This window comes from Trematomus bernacchii, unplaced genomic scaffold (genome assembly GCF_902827165.1).
Source record: "Trematomus bernacchii unplaced genomic scaffold, fTreBer1.1, whole genome shotgun sequence".
Classification (NCBI taxonomy): Eukaryota; Metazoa; Chordata; class Actinopteri; order Perciformes; family Nototheniidae; genus Trematomus; species Trematomus bernacchii.
In genome coordinates this window covers 321,971-344,460 of record NW_022987776.1, presented here as the reverse complement: position 1 = coordinate 344,460, position 22,490 = coordinate 321,971, and the positions used below count along the sequence as shown (strand labels likewise).

At 45.1% G+C, this 22,490-nt stretch overlaps 1 protein-coding gene across 1 annotated transcript in view; it reads right to left on the bottom strand.

The window, feature by feature from the left end:
* syt16 (synaptotagmin XVI) overlaps positions 1-20,298 on the bottom strand; it is a 31,106-nt gene extending 10,808 nt beyond the window's left edge. The window contains exons 1-3 of the mRNA XM_034148993.1: positions 20,101-20,298; positions 13,463-13,714; positions 3,284-3,528 (exon numbers count right to left, since the gene is read on the bottom strand). Of these exons, the coding sequence (XP_034004884.1) occupies positions 3,284-3,528; positions 13,463-13,714; positions 20,101-20,164 (561 nt within the window). The 5' untranslated portion in view covers positions 20,165-20,298. The remainder of the gene's footprint in view (positions 1-3,283; positions 3,529-13,462; positions 13,715-20,100) is intronic.
* Between the last annotated feature and the right edge of the window lie 2,192 nt (positions 20,299-22,490).

Here is a 22,490-nt window from a genome sequence, read left to right as displayed (position 1 = left end):
ATTCTTTATTAGAAAATCACCAACTAACATCAGAAAACAGAAACCTTTTGAGCGTTTGCGGATTATTCTGTAACACAACATTTCCTGATTCTGGTGAAATATAGTTCAAAATGAGTTCTCCTGATAATTACAAGATGTGATTTATCTAAATATCCCTTCTTAGTTCTAGAGATCTCACCAAGCTAATGTTCACTTGTTCTACTGGCAGATTTTTGGACTTATTTCAAGTGAAAACAGCTTGTTTTCATTATTGTTGAACTTGTTTTTGGAGCAGCATTTGTTCCAGTGTGACGTCTCAGTCTGGATCGAAGAGTGCACTCAGAATAACAATTAATCATCTGATATAAAGCAAAAGGGACTAACGTGTGAACACACACATATTGGAAAAAGACTTGGATTTGTTTTGTCAAAGAGATTATCCTGCTCCCAGATCTCTTCTCTAATTTGTTTGGCAATTTAAAGAAATCCGATGAAGCTGCCAAAACAATCAGGGATTTGAAGACTTAGAAAATGAGCCTTTCTACGTATCTTTGCGAAATCCATGAAAAATCAGACAACGCTAAGGAAGAAATTGTTGTTTCTGGACGGTAAACTTGTGCCAATTAGCAATAGGATCATCAATCCATGGGTAAAAGAATGACTTCTATATATTAAGGTTTAAGCTTATTTACTATCAAAACTAGATGCTTTAAGATCCCTAGAATCTGTGGTCCTAATATGAGTTTAAATCAGTTTCTGGTGGAGCTTCAGGTCATTTAAAAACGTATTAAGAACCACTTTGCCGTCTTTTTTCATTTATCCAACATTAATTGGGGCAAATACTTGACTCAACACTGATTGGTTAGAGTTCAACAATGAAGCCGCCGCTACCAAAACAAGAAATCAGATAATGAGAACACGTCAACCTGATTTAATCAAAAGTAAAGCAAACCTAGGTTTCATTTATAACTAAAAGGTTGTTTTTCTCCCCTTTTTATAAAAAAACTGCTCTTTTTTCCAGGAACTAAAAGCGTATTAAAGTGCAATCGGCAGTAAATGGATTTATTTTTCATTCAATGCGATCACGATTCAATACATTCACTACAATGCAAAGGCAAAAGTACACACATCCTTTACTCAAGTAGAAGTACACACTTCCTTTACTCAAGTAGAAGTACAGATACTCGTGTTTAAAAATAGTAAAAGTAGAAGTACTGACTAAACTTCTTTACTCAAGTCAAAGTAAAGAGGGCTTTGAAATGTACTTCAGTAAAAAGTACCCATAACTAGCAGCTGTTTTAAAGAGTACCTGACCTCCCTTTATATTAATAGAACAATAATGTCATTGTTAGCTAATGAATGTTTCCATGCTGAACAACGGCAACATGACAACGTTTTCATTGGTCCCTCTTCTTTAGAGAAGACCAGGAAATGATGGATACACGGATCGTGTTCAAATCAATAGGCACGCAATGACTCTAAATAATAATGATCACGCCACCAAACACACATTCAAACTAAAGGAACCAGCCTGTTTGGAAAATGTGAGAAGTAGAAAGTACAGGTATTTGTGTTCAACATGTAAGAAGTAGAAAGTACAGGTATTTGGGTTCAACATGTAAGAAGTAGAAAGTACAGGTATTTGTGTTCAACATGTAAGAAGTAGAAAGTACAGGTATTTGTGTTCAACATGTAAGAAGTAGAAAGTACAGGTATTTGTGTTCAACATGTAAGAAGTAGAAAGTACAGGTATTTGGGTTCAACATGTAAGAAGTAGAAAGTACAGGTATTTGGGTTCAACATGTAAGAAGTAGAAAGTACAGGTATTTGGGTTCAAAATGTTAGAAGTCAAAGTAAAAAGTGGTCAGAAAAATAAGTAGTGGAGTAAAGTACTGATACCAGAAACATGTACTTTACATTAATAATTCGATACGATTTCAGATTTCATACGATAAGATTCAATACAATTCAACACGATACGATACGATGCGGGCTAACCTCATTAAATCGTGGAACTCTAAATCTCCTCATATTTTACTCTCCAGGACATGGCTGTTGGGAATCTTTAGTATATTATAGATTGATCCATAGATATTCTCAAAGGGTGGATCAGTTCTGACAATAAAGCAGTGGAAAAACACTTTTGGAGAACTCTAGTCTGTTTAAAAGCCTAGACTCGTTTTGAGAGTTTGTTTGGATGCTTTTTCATGGAAATTAGTGTGAATCTAAACCAGTGATGTCAGTGTCTGCAGTACCTCTGGGCTCCAGGTGGTGGAGCTGTCTGTGATATCGTTGCTGACGCTATCTGCTGCCTTTTCCCTGTCTTCGCTGCCGTCTGCTATGATGCGATATGGCGATGCGATTAGATTTCGCTACAATACGATGCGATACGATATGATGCTATACGATATGATACGATACGATGCGATTTCGCTACAATACGATGCGATACGATATGATACTATACGATATGATACGATACGATGCGATTTCGCTACAATACGATGCGATACGATATGATGCTATACGATATGATACGATACGATGCGATTTCGCTACAATACGATGCGATACGATATGATACTATACGATATGATACGATATGATACGATACGATACGATTTCGCTATAATACGATGCGATACGATATGATACTATACGATACGATACGATGCGATTTCGCTACAATACGATGCGATACGATATGATACTATACGATATGATACTATACGATATGATACGATACGATTTCGCTACAATACGCTACGATACGATTTCGCTACGATACGATATGATACGATTTCGCTACAATACGCTACGATACGATTTCGCTACGATACGATTTCGCTACAATACGATACGATACGATTTCGCTACAATACGATATGATACGATACGATTTCGCTACAATACGCTACGATACGCTACGATATGATACGATACGATATGATGCGAAACGATGCGAAAACATGCGATGCCATGTTTTCAAATTGTAACAATTCGAAACATTTAGCTACAATACTATTCGATACGATTTCATACGATAACATTCAATACAATTCAACACGATGCGATACGATGCGGTTTAACCTCATTAAATTGTGGAACCCTAAGCCTTGGTGTATTATAGCTTGATCCATAGAGATCATCAAAGGGTGGAGCAGTTTTTACATCAAAGCGGTGGACAAACTGTACGGAGAACTTTAGTCCGTTGAAGAGCCAAGAGCCGCTTGGAGCGATTGTTTGGATGCTTTTTCATCAGAATAGTGTGAATCTAAACCAGAGATGTCAGTGTCTGCAGTACCTCTGGGCTCCAGGTGGTGGAGCTGTCTGTGACATCGTTTTTGACGCTATCTGCTGCCTTCTCCGTGTCCTCGCTGCCGTCGGCCGCCTGCCGGTTCATGCTCAGTTTGAGACTCTCTCTGGCTGCTGATTCCCTGACGGTTGAAGGTTTGTCCAGAGAAGAAGAAGTCGTCGCTCTCTCAGTGTCTTCCAGCGCTGCAGAGAGAGGGTCCTGGAAACCCTGATGCTGGCTCTTTGCCTCCATCTCTGCATCGAGAAAATGCAAAAACAAGTTAAACAATAATGAAAACAAGGTGTTTTCACTTGAAATAAGTAGAACAATCTGCCAATAGAACAAGTGGACATTAGCTTGGTGAGATCTCTAGAAGTAAGAAGGGATATTTAGATAAATCACATCTGGTAATTATCAGGAGAACTCATTTTGAACTATATTTCACCAGAATCAGGAAATGCCGTGTTACAAAATAAGAGGAGAGAGGAGAGGAGCGAGGAGAGAGGAGAGAGGAGATGAGAGAGGAAGGAAGAGGAGGAATCAAGGAAGAATGGGAAGGAGAACAGGTAAAAAGAGTTCACACAGAGATTATAATAATCAGGGTCTTAAACTGAAAACATAAATACAGATGTTCACCATTTCCCACATTTTTTAAATCTGAATAATGTTTTCGTATCAAGTCATCGAATAAAATGAAATGAAGATTTGTCGAACACATCGTTTCTGAACGTTTGAAGAGCCTTCATGAGACTCGCTTTTATCCAAAGAGACTTACATACTCAATACTGTGGACGATCCCCAGGAGCACTTTGGGGTGAAGTGTCTCAGGGACACAACGACATGCTGACTGCAGTGGGGTTTGAACCTTTGAACCTGTGACCCTCTGATCCCAACACCAACGCACCAGCCGACTGCGCCACACACCTCCTTCATTTAAATATAATCGTACCAACTGTATATTGTTTCCATCTTGATTTTTGTTCCTTTCTTCAACTTCGCTCGTCTCCTTCCTTCCTCTCCCGAAATGCATATTGGTTTGATATTGAGACTATGACTAAGTGTAAAGATAACTACTGAAATGTACGCAAATGGCCTTTCTTTAAATCCTGCAAAGCGGAACAATGTGCTGGTTTTACGTCTCGGTCTCCCCTGGTTCACTACATCATCATCATCATCATCATCATCATCATCATCATCATAATGCATTTTAATAGCGCTTGTCCTGGTGCTCAAAGACGCTTAAATGAAGGTACGAGGTCTTACAGCCGCTACAGTAACGTTGTTTGTTTACAGAAGTGATGTCGGTCAAACCTTGGCCTTTTGTTGAGACACTCGGAGAAGAACAGGCCGTTCCTCCTCCGACCAATCAATATCATTATCTCCAATTCACAATCATTAAGGTCTGACTGTTTAACCAATGGCTGCAGAGCATGGGCCATAGCAACTGAGGTGAGTCATCTACCTGTGTGTGTGTGTGTGTGTGTGTGTGTGTGTGTGTGTGTGTGTGTGTGTGTGTGTGTGTGTGTGTGTGTGTGTGTGTGTGTGTGTGTGTGTGTGTGTGTGTGTGTGTGTGTGTGTGTGTGTGTGTGTGTGTGTGTGTGTGTGTGTGTGTGTTTATCTTCAAAACTGCTGGAGAGAGGAGGAGAGAGGAGAGGAGAGAGAGGAGATTTTGATCCAGGATCAGATGATAATCCAGATGATGTCGTGGTGGATGTTGGAGGATTATTATTAATCACAATTTTTAGGAAGTACATTTTAGGAACCTCCGTGCTTAAACATTTGGCAATCTATGTTTGAATGCTTGAATACTGAAACGTGTGAAGTTAGACGGCGTGTAACTGCTGCTGCTTTCTGTGCTACATATCACAAACCCTCGGGTTAAAGAACAACCAATCAGGTCCTCCGCCCAACACACTCTGTCGTTTAGCATTTAGTTTCACAAGTTCATTACATTAACTTCAATTACATGCAAATAACCAAACAAGGAGGGAAAGGAATCTAAATCTCCAGTTTTCTTTCTTGTTGTCTTCTGTCTTTGAACTCTGACTACAAGCCTCTGAGCCTCTGAGCCTCCCTGCCTCTAATCTGCAGTAAAACCTTATTCGGGCTCTTTTGGCTCAATGACACCGGGATGGATTAGAGTTTTCTGTTCGTAGGAGTTTCAGGCAGGGCCGTTTCTTCCTATAGGCGGACTATGCAGATGCACAGGGCCCCGCGGCCACTAGGGGGCCCCCAAGCTGAACGTTCAGGTTCAGCCTCAATATATTTGGGGAGAATGCAAATGAGCCGTCTTTATGTGTAGGCAGCCGAGCCCCTCCTGTGTTCGGTGAAGCATCAGAAGCTTACATCTCTAATGTAGGACATAAACACAACTAAACTGCCATGATAGCAAAGCTGAGGCTTGTGTTTGTGGGGATCAATAACGTCCAAATCATCGCTGGGCTGTCAGCCAATCAGTGACGTCTGAGGAAGAAGAAAAATGTAAATTAAACATTTTTGAGAAAATGCTGCATCTCTTGCATTTATTGACGTAGAGGAGCCTTGTTGTTTACCTTTTTAATGTCATTTGTTGTAAATTTCAATTACTTGGCTTTCGTGAAATCAGCCTGTTTTCCTCTTAAAGTGTAACAGACTGATGCGTCTCCACAGATCCTCTCAAAGGCTTCGGAACCCCCCCATTGTAGTTACAAAACTGTAAAAACTAGGACCCCCAAACAGCATCTTGCATAGGGCCCCCAAACAGCATCTTGCATAGGGCCCCCAAACAGCATCTAGCATAGGGCCCCCAAACAGCATCTAGCATAGGACCCCCAAACAGCATCTAGCATAGGACCCCCAAACAGCATCTAGCATAGGGCCCCCCAAACAGCATCTAGCATAGGGCCCCCAAACAGCATCTTGCATAGGACCCCCAAACAGCATCTAGCATAGGACCCCCAAACAGAATCTTGCATAGGACCCCCAAACAGCATCTTGCATAGGGCCCCCAAACAGCATCTAGCATAGGGCCCCCAAACAGCATCTAGCATAGGGCCCCCAAACAGCATCTAGCATAGGGCCCCCAAACAGCATCTTGCATAGGGCCCCCAAACAGCATCTTGCATAGGGCCCCCAAACAGCATCTTGCATAGGACCCCCAAACAGCATCTTGCATAGGACCCCCAAACAGCATCTTGCATAGGACCCCCAAACAGCATCTTGCATAGGGCCCCCAAACAGCATCTTGCATAGGACCCCCAAACAGCATCTAGCATAGGACCCCCAAACAGCATCTTGCATAGGGCCCCCAAACAGCATCTTGCATAGGGCCCCCAAACAGCATCTAGCATAGGGCCCCCAAACAGCATCTAGCATAGGACCCCCAAACAGCATCTAGCATAGGACCCCCAAACAGCATCTAGCATAGGGCCCCCAAACAGCATCTAGCATAGGGCCCCCAAACAGCATCTTGCATAGGACCCCCAAACAGCATCTTGCATAGGGCCCCCAAACAGCATCTAGCATAGGACCCCCAAACAGCATCTTGCATAGGGCCCCCAAACAGCATCTTGCATAGGGCCCCCCAAACAGCATCTTGCATAGGACCCCCCAAACAGCATCTTGCATAGGACCCCCAAACAGCATCTTGCATAGGGCCCCCAAACAGCATCTTGCATAGGGCCCCCAAACAGCATCTTGCATAGGACCCCCAAACAGCATCTTGCATAGGACCCCCAAACAGCATCTTGCATAGGGCCCCCAAACAGCATCTAGCATAGGGCCCCCAAACAGCATCTAGCATAGGACCCCCAAACAGCATCTTGCATAGGACCCCCAAACAGCATCTAGCATAGGGCCCCCAAACAGCATCTTGCATAGGGCCCCCAAACAGCATCTTGCATAGGACCCCCAAACAGCATCTAGCATAGGGCCCCCAAACAGCATCTTGCATAGGGCCCCCAAACAGCATCTTGCATAGGGCCCCCAAACAGCATCTAGCATAGGACCCCCAAACAGCATCTAGCATAGGGCCCCCAAACAGCATCTTGCATAGGACCCCCAAACAGCATCTTGCATAGGGCCCCCAAACAGCATCTAGCATAGGGCCCCCAAACAGCATCTAGCATAGGGCCCCCAAACAGCATCTTGCATAGGGCCCCCAAACAGCATCTAGCATAGGACCCCCAAACAGCATCTAGCATAGGGCCCCCAAACAGCATCTAGCATAGGGCCCCCAAACAGCATCTAGCATAGGGCCCCCAAACAGCATCTACCATAGGACCCCCAAACAGCATCTACCATAGGACCCCCAAACAGCATCTAGCATAGGGCCCCCAAACAGCATCTAGCATAGGGCCCCCAAACAGCATCTAGCATAGGGCCCCCAAACAGCATCTAGCATAGGCCCCCAAACAGCATCTAGCATAGGGACCCCAAACAGCATCTAGCATAGGGCCCCCAACCAGCATCTAGCATAGGGACCCCAAACAGCATCTAGCATAGGGCCCCCAAACAGCATCTAGCATAGGGCCCCCAAACAGCATCTAGCATAGGGCCCCAAACAGCATCTAGCATAGGCCCCCAAACAGCATCTAGCATAGGCCCCCAAACAGCATCTAGCATAGGGACCCCAAACAGCATCTAGCATAGGGCCCCCAAACAGCATCTAGCATAGGGCCCCCAAACAGCTAGAAACGGCCCTGGTTTCAGGTCTCGACAGAATTGAATACCCTCATACAAACGTTTTGGCAAAGAGAAAGAGAAACGTTAAAACTGGTTTTCCACTCAGTGTGCAATGTTTTTTGCAGGTAACAGGTTAGCCTTAAAGGTGGGGTGGGTAATTCACTTCAGAAACACTTTTTGTTATATTCCATGGAATGCTCTTAACATCCCGATAGCAATGAATATATTAAATGCTTTGACAATAAATACATTAAAATATTTCATCTGTGGAAGCCGTAATACTGTAAAAAGCACGACCAATCATCTGAGCCGGCCCGCGGCAGATCATTGGATGGCCTACCTGCCTGTCAGCCTTCCATCTGTGCACAAACTTATCTCGTGCCCTCATTGGTCATGTTCGTGTTTGTTGGAGGAGGGGCTCTATAAGGAAGTCTGAACGAGCAGATTTTTTCCGGTTGTGTATTTTCAAATTCTAGCGCACTAGAGCCGGTTTCTCCAAAATGACCTACCCTACCTTTAAGCACTTTGATAAATCCAGGGATCTTTGATCTGACTCGCTGCTCTCTTACGAAGAATAAAGAGGAATCCATTTGTTGTGAAATACACATAAAAGCATCGTGTCTCAAGAGGCAAACATTTTCCTTTTTTGAACTGATTTTAAACCCGACTGACCAGCTTCCACACAGATATTTGATCAAATATGTTAGCTGGTAAATTAATCTCTGCTTTATGAGACTTACTAGGGATTGGGGAAATAATCGATACAGCAGAGTATCGCGATACATTGCGTGGTGATATTGTGTCGATACACGGACGCCAAGTATCAATATTTTGTTATATAAACTATTAATATTGTAAAACCAAATAAAAAATGTTGGTCGTTTTTCTATCCACTGGATGGTGATGAGCTTGTTCTTGTGCAGTCATCATGGCCATGAGTAAAGTCAGTGGGATTGGCAGGAAGTTAGTCAAAACAAAGATGTACATATATATCGTATTGCAACAGATTTCTTTTTAAATGTTGAAGTTTAATGCATCAATCTGCTGCACTTTGAGAGCAAAGTTAGGGACTAAATCTATGGAAACATCTCAACACCACCCATGTGAAACAGAACAGTAAACAGATTTACTTTTTCTTTATGCATATGTTACAAATCACTCCCCTTTCAAACTGTATTTTTGTGTTACTGTCCTGTAGTATGAGTTGGAATGATTTCATACCTGTTATTCTTTTATTTTTTATAACTATAATGATCATATAAAGGTGTGCCTTGGAAATACTTATTTACATAAATGATTACCAAACCGTTTGAGACCCACTACTTAGACTAAAGTGAACTATCTAAACCCTCAGAGAGTCCTTCACCTCACTGAGCTGTAGTTATCAGAGCCTCTCAGTCTGACAGGAGAGGACTCTCCCTCCACCTCTCAGAGAGTCCTTTACCTCACTGAGCTGTAGTTATCAGCCTCTCAGTCTGACAGGAGAGGACTCTCCCTCCACCTCTCAGAGAGTCCTTTACCTCACTGAGCTGTAGTTATCAGCCTCTCAGTCTGACAGGAGAGGACTCTCCTCCACCTCTCAGAGAGTCCTTCACCTCACTGAGCTGTAGTTATCAGAGCCTCTCAGTCTGACAGGAGAGGACTCTCCCTCCACCTCTCAGAGAGTCCTTTACCTCACTGAGCTGTAGTTATCAGAGCCTCTCAGTCTGACAGGAGAGGACTCTCCCTCCACCTCTCAGAGAGTCCTTCACCTCACTGAGCTGTAGTTATCAGAGCCTCTCAGTCTGACAGGAGAGGACTCTCTCTCCACCTCTCAGAGAGTCCTTCACCTCACTGAGCTGTAGTTATCAGCCTCTCAGTCTGACAGGAGAGGACTCTCCCTCCACCTCTCAGAGAGTCCTTCACCTCACTGAGCTGTAGTTATCAGAGCCTCTCAGTCTGACAGGAGAGGACTCTCCCTCCACCTCTCAGAGAGTCCTTCACCTCACTGAGCTGTAGTTATCAGCCTCTCAGTCTGACAGGAGAGGACTCTCCCTCCACCTCTCAGAGAGTCCTTCACCTCACTGAGCTGTAGTTATCAGAGCCTCTCAGTCTGACAGGAGAGGACTCTCTCTCCACCTCTCAGAGAGTCCTTCACCTCACTGAGCTGTAGTTATCAGCCTCTCAGTCTGACAGGAGAGGACTCTCCCTCCACCTCTCAGAGAGTCCTTCACCTCACTGAGCTGTAGTTATCAGAGCCTCTCAGTCTGACAGGAGAGGACTCTCCCTCCACCTCTCAGAGAGTCCTTCACCTCACTGAGCTGTAGTTATCAGCCTCTCAGTCTGACAGGAGAGGACTCTCCCTCCACCTCTCAGAGAGTCCTTCACCTCACTGAGCTGTAGTTATCAGAGCCTCTCAGTCTGACAGTAGAGGACTCTCCCTCCACCTCTCAGAGAGTCCTTTACCTCACTGAGCTGTAGTTATCAGAGCCTCTCAGTCTGACAGGAGAGGACTCTCCCTCCACCTCTCAGAGAGTCCTTCACCTCACTGAGCTGTAGTTATCAGCCTCTCAGTCTGACAGGAGAGGACTCTCCCTCCACCTCTCAGAGAGTCCTTCACCTCACTGAGCTGTAGTTATCAGAGCCTCTCAGTCTGACAGTAGAGGACTCTCCCTCCACCTCTCAGAGAGTCCTTTACCTCACTGAGCTGTAGTTATCAGAGCCTCTCAGTCTGACAGGAGAGGACTCTCCCTCCACCTCTCAGAGAGTCCTTCACCTCACTGAGCTGTAGTTATCAGCCTCTCAGTCTGACAGGAGAGGACTCTCCCTCCACCTCTCAGAGAGTCCTTCACCTCACTGAGCTGTAGTTATCAGCCTCTCAGTCTGACAGGAGAGGACTCTCCCTCCACCTCTCAGAGAGTCCTTCACCTCACTGAGCTGTAGTTATCAGAGCCTCTCAGTCTGACAGTAGAGGACTCTCCCTCCACCTCTCAGAGAGTCCTTTACCTCACTGAGCTGTAGTTATCAGAGCCTCTCAGTCTGACAGGAGAGGACTCTCCCTCCACCTCTCAGAGAGTCCTTCACCTCACTGAGCTGTAGTTATCAGCCTCTCAGTCTGACAGGAGAGGACTCTCCCTCCACCTCTCAGAGAGTCCTTCACCTCACTGAGCTGTAGTTATCAGCCTCTCAGTCTGACAGTAGAGGACTCTCCCTCCACCTCTCAGAGAGTCCTTCACCTCACTGAGCTGTAGTTATCAGCCTCTCAGTCTGACAGGAGAGGACTCTCCCTCCACCTCTTTAAGAACAGCGCCTTATATCCGGGTGCTAGTGGAGCGCGCTCGTGAACTGTTAGCGCCGGAGCCTCGCAGCGGGGAAATGATTTTACAACTAAAGACACAGCTACACAAAAAACGCAGCATGTGCACGGCTCATGTGCACGGCTCATGTGCACGGCTCTGAGAATCTGCCTTGGTACAAAGCAGAGGTGGGGACTCGAGTCACATGACTTGACTCGAGTCAGACTCGAGTCGCATATTTTTTGACTTGAGACTTGCTTGACTAACATTAATAAAAGACTTGACTTGACTTTGACTTGGTATTCATGACTTGAGACTTGACTTAAGCTTGAGACAGATGACTTGAAAGGACTTGACTGTTTAAAATTAAATATTTGCGTTTGTTTTTGTATTGAGATATTACGTTTAGTTTTTTCGAAAACGTGATTGGGTGATTATAGCGCCGTGCGCGCAAACCTGGCAACCCAACTCACTAGACGGTAGGAGTGTCAGTTAACATGGCAGCGGCTACCGTTACTCCACAAATAGTGAAGTTTGGATTCAAGGATTATGTTGTCGATGACGCCAATAAGAAGAGAACAGCGGTATGCAGGGTCTGCAGCATAAAGATCAATGACACGACCACCACAACATCCAACTTCATTCGTCACTACAAAAAACCCACAGAGAAAGGTACGTGAATGTGTTGTGTTAGCTAGAAAGCTAACGTTAAGTTTAAGCTACGTTAGACTTGGTTTCAAATCGATTAAGCATTGCAAAGAGAAGACAAAACGGCAAATGAACACTAGAACCACCAAGGGATTCATTTTGACTAACCTTGATACTGACGGGCCGTCAGGAGAGAGAGAGAGGAAAAGAGATGCCTCGTTTATTTCCCCTGTGTTATCAGAAGTTACTGTAAACTGTTGAATAATGTAGTTCATCTACTTTTAGTAGTTTGTTTAAATGTTTTAATTATGATGTTTTTGTTTGTAGAAGTGCATCATTCCTTGATTTATTGTAAAATGAATCTGAACTTTTTGATCTGTTATGATGATAAACTGAAGCCATTGCAAAATGAACTGAGTTTTAAATCGTCCTACTTAGTTTATAAGGAAATTATGAAGAGGAACAAATTCAATGATTTGAAAATGATATCTATGTAGGTGCTGACGCTGTTGGCGGTTCTAGTGTTAACAGACATTTAAATTAAATATGTGTAATGGCAAATGCCATATATGATTTTCTTACCTGGAATTCTGCCTTTTTGAACAGACTTTTTGATTGAGTCCTAGCTTTGTCTGCAGTTCTAGGGTTAATATGAATCTAATATGATTGTCATCGGTCTAAATTAGATTTCAGATGATTAACTGTGTATGTAATGAAGATCATAGTGTGGGTTAAATCCATTTTCATAACCACTGTCTTTTAACTGATTTAAATGCGGAAACTGGGCTTATTCATCAGAATTTCGTATGACTTGACTTGCTTGACCTGAGCAATGACTTGACTTGACTTGACTTGACCTGAGCAATGACTTGACTTGACTTCCTTGACTCTCACCACAGTGACTTGGGACTTGCTTGATACTTGTAGGTCAAGACTTGAGACTTGCTCATGACTTGCACATGTAGGACTTACTCCCACCTCTGGTACAAAGTAGCAGTGAAAACATGGGACGGAGTTTCATTGATTTGGGCATTCTCACAATAAGCAAGTGGAATGGATTTGATAATGAAGCACTGACACAGCGCTCTACAGAGAGTGGCGAGTGGACAGACCGATGCACGGACTTTCCGCATAGTAAAAGTGGTGGGGTCTAAACTAATGATTTTAAAAGGTGGGGGGGATTTGTCCCACCCTCATATAATGGCTGCGACGCCCATGCTGGTAAGTGCTCTACAGATGTATATATGTTCATTTTAATATCATTTCTTAACTATATATCATTTTAATTGTATTAATATTTAATCTGTGTGAATCTGTGCTGTTTTTCATTCTCAACCTGTTGCTGTTAAACTACTGGACTTCCCCACGGGGACTAATAAAGATCCATCTTATCTTATCTTATCTTACTTAGCATATCGTAGAATCGCAATACTATTGTATCGTTGGTTAAGTATCGCAATAGTATCGTATCGTGGGGAGCCTGGTGATTCCCACCCCTTAGACATACTGCGAGTGCTCGACATACTAACCCCCCCCCCCTCTCAGACTCGTTCTGGACCCTGTAATATGTGCAGAGGAATGAATGGAGCTTTTGGACCCTCACCTTCGCAGTCTGACGGCTCCGTGCTTCCTTCCTCCTGGTCCGACAGTCGGCTGAATTTGTGTCGACGGCTGACTGACAGCTGGGTTTGTTGTTGTTGTTGTTGTTGTTGTTGTTGTTCGCTGCTGTTTGTTGCTGCAGGAGCTCGAAAACTCTGAGACCGAGAGACAGAGATCTCAAACTGCTTCAGGACCTCCTCTTCACTGTCAGAAGAGCTGCTGCCTTCATCTTCATCATCCTCACCATAACTGTTCACTGCAGGGAGAGAAACACAGGGAGACAAAGGGGTGAGGAAGAGGAGAGGCTGGGAGAGGAAGAGGAGGAAACAAGTAAGAAAGGAGAGTAGAGGAATAAAAGATGAGAGGAAGGGAGAGAAGAGGAAAAAGGAAAGGAAAGGAGAGGAGAGGAGGTTTTGTCATAGAAACCTCTTCAGTGAATCACTTCTAAATCTCTCACATCAGTGAAGACGGTCAGACAGGAGAGCACAGGGTCCATCGCACTGAAGCTGGAACTACATCAGTATTTATTGTAAGAAACAAACGAAATGAAGACGTTGAAGTGCCAAAAACGGAAGTTTCCTCGAAGGCTCTGAAGTGAGTCGGCAAGAGAAGGACCTCCTGGACCTCTTGCACTATTTAAATGAGCTCCATAGAGTGCCACAGTGACGCGTCCTAAAACCAGGAAGTGAGTCAGCATTTCACCACTTCCTGTTCCCTCGTCTCAGAGCCAATGGGTCTGTGGTTGAGACACATTAAAGAGATGGATCACGTTTTGTTCTAGGACATTAAATCCATCAGCAGTGACCCCACTGGTGATTTCTGAAGAGTTGACGTGTCTGAAAAACGATGGTTGTTACCAAGTGGCTGAATAGGACTACAGAAGTCGTGGAGGTCGTTGTACGTCATTACGCCGAACACGTAAACACTCCTCTAAGTTAGTTAGCCCTGTTCTGCTTGAAAGCAAGTACCTGCCTCCTGCTAACTGTTCAAACAAACGCTTCAACTCGTACCATTTAGAATCTGTATGTTTGAATATGGATCTTAAGTTGGCGTGACGTTGAAGTCGTGCTGCTGTACTCGACTGTAGTTCCTTTATAGCAGGGGTACTCAAACTTTTTTATTAAAGGTCCAGTTGTGAACTTTATACAAGGTCACTGGTCCGGATCGATGCCACTAAAGTCCCCCCCCCCCCCCGAGCGGAGAAACGAAACTGAAATTAAGAAGCAGTTTATTGGCGCTCTATGCATGGAGTTTCCCGACATGTCGTTGCAGTAAATTAAAGGGTGTTTCATGTTGTCGTTGCTGTGGACCTTCTTAATCTACCTTCTTTGGGGGCCCCCTTCTGGTCCAAGCACTTGCCTGCCTTGCCTGTTGGTAAACGGCGCCCCTGTATACACACACACATTCAATACATACATACAGTATGTCAAGGTAAACTTGCGGTTAACTTGCGGTCTGCTATGCGTGTCACGCTCGCACACACAAGTAAATATATATGCACGTTCATTCTCACAACGCGTCAGACACAAGACGCGCGTACATGATGATGTACATTAATTTATCAGAATCATAATTCTTTTTTTTTTTTTTTTTTATAATTTTTTTTATTTTTTTTTATAATGGGACACCTTGGTCCGGAGTTTGAGAAGCCCTGCTTTATAGCATCACGTTAGCATTTTGCTTCTGGACATTAGATTTATGATTAGAACATTATAAAAGTAGGGTAGACATGTGGAGATGATCCGGCTGAACAAAACGTGATCCGTCTCTTCAATGTGTCTCAACCACAGACCTGATTTCGAGCTATTTTCCAAAAACGTATGGAGAAATTGCATTGCGTTTTTGTCGAAGGAACCGGAAGGAGTTGACTTTAGGAGATGTTTTAGGACGCGTCACTGTGGCACTCTATTGCAAAACCAGTTTACAAAGATCAGCAATGTGTGAAGCTACGAAATCCTAAATATTCTCTCCGTCATGTTTAATGTCCTTTCCTTGGAGTTTGTGAGGAATGCTTTCTGCACCTTCTGCAAAATGTCTAAATGTCTCTCTCTCGAATGTGTTCCCGGCACAAAGGCAACATGTGTCATTTTCCATATTTACCACACAGCTGCAAAACGTTACGGGACTGTTTGCCGTTTTATTTAGTTTATTGTCAACTCTTTTTATTTGTGAAATGGCTTGTTTGAACATGCTGCTGTGACGGAAAAAACAACAACATTTGGGATCATCAATAAAGTTGATCTTATCTTATCTTCCTATGGGGCTTTTAGTGATCGTTCGATGGTTTGAATTTGTCCGTCAGTGCCGTTGATTTGCATCCAATACAACCCTTAAATAATACTAGAAGAACCAGTTCAGATCCTCTCAATCAAACGTTACCAAAGGGGGAAAAACAACAAGAACCTGCTTTGAATAAAATGATTTTAAACACCAGCTGATCCCAGGTATATAATCCACTTTGTGCTGCTGAGATAATCACTCCTGTTGTGAGACGTAAGAGATCTATTAAACACGTTTTACACCCACCATCTCTTCTCTCATCTCTCTCTCTCTCATCTTCTATATCTCTCTCTCTCTCTATCTCTCTCTCTCTCTCTCTCTCTCTCTCTCTCTCTCTCTCTCTCTCTCTCTCTCTCTCTCTCTCTGTCTCTCTCTCTCACAGTGTCTTTGTGATTTAAAATAAGAAGTTGTTAGCGTTAGGGTCACTGTACTCACATCATAATTTGACCATAATTGGATAGCAACAGCTGAATGAATGACGCTTGAATCGAGCAGGCTCCTCTCTAAAGTACAGGTCACAATATCTACCTGAGCGTAGCCATGGTTACAGAGCAGGAAGCAGCCACACACACACACACACACACACACACACACACACACACACACACACACACACACACACACACACACACACACACACACACACACACACACACACACACACACACACACACACACACACACACACACACACACACACACACACACACACACACACACACACACACACACACACACACACACACACACACACACACACACACACACACAGAGAGAGAACACGTTTTTCCTGGAGATGTGAACCGGAAGTGGAGGGATGTGCCTCATACACGTAAGTGCAGTACACACATACATACACACACACACGCACGCACGCACGCACGCACGCACACGCACACACATGTACAGATACACATGAGTACTTTCTGAAAAAAGTGTCTCCACCACTTTTGAAAACAAAGTGACGCCCATGTCTGTGACGATGCATTTTCCCTCTGATCCGAGACACTTCTAAAAGAGTTTAATTAACTTTAGAAGTATTACAATTCTCTCACGATAGAGAGACACTAACCTTCTCAGAAAAGTACAGTATTTGCCTTTGTTGATATTTGTAAACAGTACTACAGTACATCTGAGAGGGACACATGAGCTTTTCCAGTGTTCTTTGAACACAGTAAATTATTTAAATGATGCCTGCGGGTTAAAAATTAATTAAATTAGACAGAAATAACCTGACATAACAAAAGAGCCCCTACCTGGAGCGCTGAGTCCCAACAGGATGTGTTGTTTGTTCAGGAAATCAACTGGAAATACCAGAGACTCCACCTGCTGCAGGTGAGTGTTTGCTCAGTGATTCACTCAGTCTTTACCTGGAGTCAACCGTCCGTTTCTTTCTTTTGGTCTCATTTAAAGCATCAAACTGTGAGGTAGAAAAAGCTACCAAATGTTGACTGAAAATGACTCACAGACAGAATTTAATTAGGGCAGGAATTATCCTCTTCAGCCCAGAAAGCTCTCATTGAAGCACTTTCAGGTTATCAAAGCACATGTTGAACTTTAAACCTTTTTATACTCTGGTTTTGTCTGCTTGGTTAGTCGCCGGTTAAATTGGCATTTTTAGCACAGTATTTAGAACTTAAAGGGGCCCTATCGTGCTCATTTTCAGTTTCATATCAGTATGTAGTGTCTCTACTTTAAAGAGTTCTCTCCTGCTGATATTCAGGTGTATATCAGTATGTAGTGTCTCTACTTTAAAGAGTCCTCTCCTGCTGATGTTCAGGTGTATATCAGTATGTAGTGTCTCTACTTTAAAGAGTCCTCTCCTGCTGATGTTCAGCTGTATATCAGTATGTAGTGTCTCTACTTTAAAGAGTCCTCTCCTGCTGATGTTCAGGTGTATATCAGTATGTAGTGTCTCTACTTTAAAGAGTCCTCTCCTGCTGATGTTCAGGTGTATATCAGTATGTAGTGTCTCTACTTTAAAGAGTCCTCTCCTGCTGATGTTCAGGTGTATATCAGTATGTAGTGTCTCTACTTTAAAGAGTCCTCTCCTGCTGATGTTCAGGTGTATATCAGTATGTAGTGTCTCTACTTTAAAGAGTCCTCTCCTGCTGATGTTCAGCTGTATATCAGTATGTAGTGTCTCTACTTTAAAGAGTCCTCTCCTGCTGATGTTCAGGTGTATATCAGTATGTAGTGTCTCTACTTTAAAGAGTCCTCTCCTGCTGATGTTCAGGTGTATATCAGTATGTAGTGTCTCTACTTTAAAGAGTCCCCTCATGCTGATGTTCAGGTGTATATCAGTATGTAGTGTCTCTACTTTAAAGAGTCCTCTCCTGCTGATGTTCAGGTGTATATCAGTATGTAGTGTCTCTACTTTAAAGAGTCCTCTCCTGCTGATGTTCAGGTGTGTATCAGTATGTAGTGTCTCTACTTTAAAGAGTCCTCTCCTGCTGATGTTCAGGTGTATATCATTATGTAGTGTCTCTACTTTAAAGAGTCCTCTCCTGCTGATGTTCAGGTGTATATCAGTATGTAGTGTCTCTCCTTTAAAGAGTCCTCTCCTGCTGATGTTCAGGTGTATATCAGTATGTAGTGTCTCTCCTTTAAAGAGTCCTCTCCTGCTGATGTTCAGGTGTATATCAGTATGTAGTGTCTCTCCTTTAAAGAGTCCTCTCCTGCTGATGTTCATTTTATTCTCCTTAAGTAAACTTTGCTCTGTGTTTTCAGCGTGGGAGGAAAGAAGAAGTTTTACTGTGTGACGGAAACAGAGAATGAAAAACCCTTTTCTCTGTTTCTCTTCTGCTCTAATGTTCTTCAAGGTTTCTTTAATGTTCATATTTGATGTTTCATTGTGAGCCGCAGCAGAGCTTTCTACGTCTGACTCACTCAAGTCTTTCTCTCATACGCACAATCTCGCCCACAGAAAGCACTGCGCAAATACAACCTCCCCCACGTTGTTCCTCCGTTACTGAAGGGCTTAATAGGAGTTATAATGCAGTTTCTTTCTCTGAATTATTCAAGGTTATATTCAACGAAAGTGTGAAAGCAACAGCGCGCTCACATGTTCTCGTATTCACTTCAACATGTTGGGAACTAGTCTTCCTTTTAGAGAGGGAGATCAATATCTCTACATGCTTTTTTGTTAGTGTTCCTTTCCTTTAGTGTGTTATATAGGTTTTAATGCATGTAAATGGTCTGCAAAGGTTAAAATCCAAAAGTTTATTAAAGCATAAACCCCCATTATGTCATAATCTCCCTTTCCTGGGTTTATTCTGTTTAAAAAACGAATAAATGGCTTCATAAACTTCAGAGTCCAGAGCTCTGAGGAAATGCCAAATACTTCAAAAGTAAACAAAATATATAAATGTGATTTTTGTTTCCTAAAGTCTGATTTATGGAGATCCATTTGACCAACTCTTGACACTTTTGTTGACTCTTGGGATGATTTTCTAAGGATTTTAGCCTTTGCAGACCGTTTACATGCACTAAAACCTAAATGACAAACTGCCACTATATAGTGATGTCACTATTGTTCCTGAAGTAAACAAAGGAGTCCATTGGAGGCGTTTCAAGGAGGGGGCGAAGGAGAGAAAGTCACTGTGGAGGGGACTTTGGGATTTTAGGCTTTGCAGACCATTTACATGCACTAAAACAGGGGTGTCCAAACTTTTTTCACTGAGGGCCACATACAGAAAAACATACAAAGGGCTGGGCCGCTCACTAGAGGTTTATTGCCTAATCAGTTGTTATAAGTTAGCAAAGTCAATCAAATGTAGGTCAATTAAGTTTGGAGGGAATTTGGGGATTTTAGCCTTTGCAGACCATTTACATGCACTAATATATGAAACACTGTGACTATATAGTGATGTCACTATTGTTCCTGAAGTAAACAAAGGAGTCCATTGGAGGCGTTTCAAGGAGGGGGCGGAAGAGAAAAACTCCCTCTGGAGGGAACTTTGGGATTTTAGCCTTTGCAGACCATTTACATGCACTATGTAGTGTCTCTACTTTAAAGATGTCCAAACTTTTTTCACTCAGGGCCACATACAGAAAAACATACAAAGGGCTGGGCCGCTCACTAGAGGTTTATTGCCTTATCAGTTAAGTTATAAGTTAGTAAAGTCAATCAAATGTAGGTCAATTAAGCTTGGAGGGAATTTTAGGATTGTAACCTTTGCAGACCATATACATGCACTAAAACCTATATGACACACTGCCACTATATGATGATGTCATTATAGTTCCTAAAGTAAACAAAGGAGTCCATTGGAGGAGAGAAAGTCACTCTGGAGGGAACTTTGGGATTTTAGCCTTTGAAAACCATTTACATGCACTAATATATGCCACCGTCTCACTCACCGAGCCCCTGGCGGATCCCCACTCGACCTTTCTTCCGGCGGCCATGTTGTTCCAGACAGGGCATTCCCCCGACGCGAGAGAAACACAGTTTTTTGTTGATGAAGAGGAAGAGGACGGCCAACGCCACGATGAAGACGCCAACAGCTGACAGGAAGCCAATGGCCTCTGGAGGAACTGGGAGGAGGAGAGAGAGGGAGAGAGGACACACAATGACACACTGATCAGACCACACAAACAGGCAGTCTGTACACACACACACACACACACACACACACACACACACACAGTACGCATGGTATATGTGAAGCAAACAGACACACAACGAGTGACACTTTAGTATTTCAGTGACTTGATCAAGAACAGGTCAGGGGTAGAATAGAGAGCCAGCCATCCAGCGATCGAGCTAGCCAGAGAGCGAGCCAGCCAGCCAGCGAGCGAGCGAGCAGCGAGCGAGCCAGCCAGCCAGCCAGCCAGCGAGCTGAGCGAGAGAGCCAGCCAGCGAGCGAGCGAGCCAGCGAGCGCGCGAGCGAGCGAGCCAGCGCGCGAGCGAGCGCGCGCGCGAGCGAGCCAGCCAGCGAGGAGCCAGCCAGCCAGCGAGCGAGCGAGCCAGCCAGCCAGCGAGCGAGCGAGCGAGCGGAGCGAGCGAGCGAGCGAGCGCGCGCGCGAGCGAGCCAGCGAGCGAGCGAGACCAGCGAGCGCGGCGAGCGAGCCAGCGAGCGAGCAGCGCGCGCGCGAGCGAGCCAGCCAAGCCAGCGAGCGAGCGAGCGAGCCAGCGAGCGAGCCAGCAGCCAGCGAGCGAGCCAGCGAGCGAGCCAGCGAGCGAGCGAGCCAGCCAGCGAGCGAGCGAGCCAGCGCGCGAGCGAGCGCGCGCGCGAGCGAGCCAGCCAGCGAGCGAGCCAGCCAGCCAGAGAGCGAGCGAGACGAGCCAGCGAGCGCGCGAGCGAGCGAGAGCCAGCCAGCAGCGAGCGAGCGAGCCGCCAGCAAGCGAGCGAGCTAGCGAGCAGCGAGCGAGCGAGCGCGCGCGAGCGAGCCAGCGAGCGAGCGAGCCAGCGTAGCGCGCGAGAGCCAGCGAGCGAGCGAGCGCGCGAGCCAGCAGCCAGCCATGCGAGCGAGCCAGCGAGCAGCGAGCGAGCGAGCGATCGAGCGAGCGAGCCAGCCAGCCAGCGAGCCAGCGAGCGAGCGAGCGAGCGAGCGAGCGAGCGAGCGAGCCACAGCCAGCGAGCGAGCGAGCGAGAGCGAGCCAGCCAGCGAGCGAGCGAGCCAGCGAGCGCGAGCGAGCGAGCCAGCGCGAGCGAGCGCGCGCGCGAGCGAGCCAGCCAGCGAGCGAGCCAGCCAGCCAGCGAGCGAGCGAGCGAGCGAGCGCGCGAGCGAGCGAGCCAGCCAGCCAGCCAGAGAGCGAGCGAGCCAGCCAGCCGCGAGCGAGCGCGAGCGAGCCAGCGAGCGCGCGAGCGAGCGAGCCAGCGAGCGAGCGAGCGCGCGCGCGAGCGAGCCAGCGAGCGAGCGAGCCAGCGAGCGCGCGAGCGAGCCAGCGAGCGAGCGAGCGCGCGCGCGAGCGAGCCAGCCAGCCAGCGAGCGAAGCAGCCAGCCAGCAGCGAGCGAGCGAGCCAGCCAGGAGCAGCGAGCCAGCGGAGCAGCCAGAGCGAGCTGAGCGATCCAGCGACGCGCGAGCGAGCCACGAGCGAGCGAGCGCGGATCGAGCGAGCGAGCCAGCAGCGAGCCAGCCAGTCGAGCCACGAGCGAGCCAGCGAGCGAGCAGCTGAGCAGCGAGCTAGCGCCGAGCATCCATCCAGCATAGCAGCCAGCTATCTACTATCATCTATCAGCCATCAGCAGCGATAGCTTCGCAGCGAGCATATGCGATCTATCGATCGAGCATCTAGCTATCTATCTATCTATCTTCTCGCTCTATCTATCTATCTAGTCGTATCTCTCGGTATACTCATCTCGTCTATCTATCTCTCTATCTAGTAACGTGTGTTGTTTGCATTTTATTGTTCTCTTTCATCCTTTCTTTATAACTAATGCTGTTGATGTATTGTGATTTTAAAAAGGTGTCTATTATCATCTGGAGGACAACAGCTGGAAATTAGCTTGGATAAAGCTTCAACATTTAATGTTTTTTGTGACTGTCCACGACACTATAAACTAATAAACTAAACTAAACAAAAAATGGTGCAACTGCTGGAGAAATGCTTGGTGCCTTGCTCAAGAACAGAGGCAGCGGTACAATATGTTGTTTTATGACACTTTTAATTATTTATGTTTGATTGGTAATGGGGAGTTTTTGCAAGCATTACATCTGATTTAAAGGTCACCTATCATGCTATTTTTAGGTCTCAGATATATAAAATATATAAAAAACATGTCTATGAAGTGTTTTGCTCAAAATA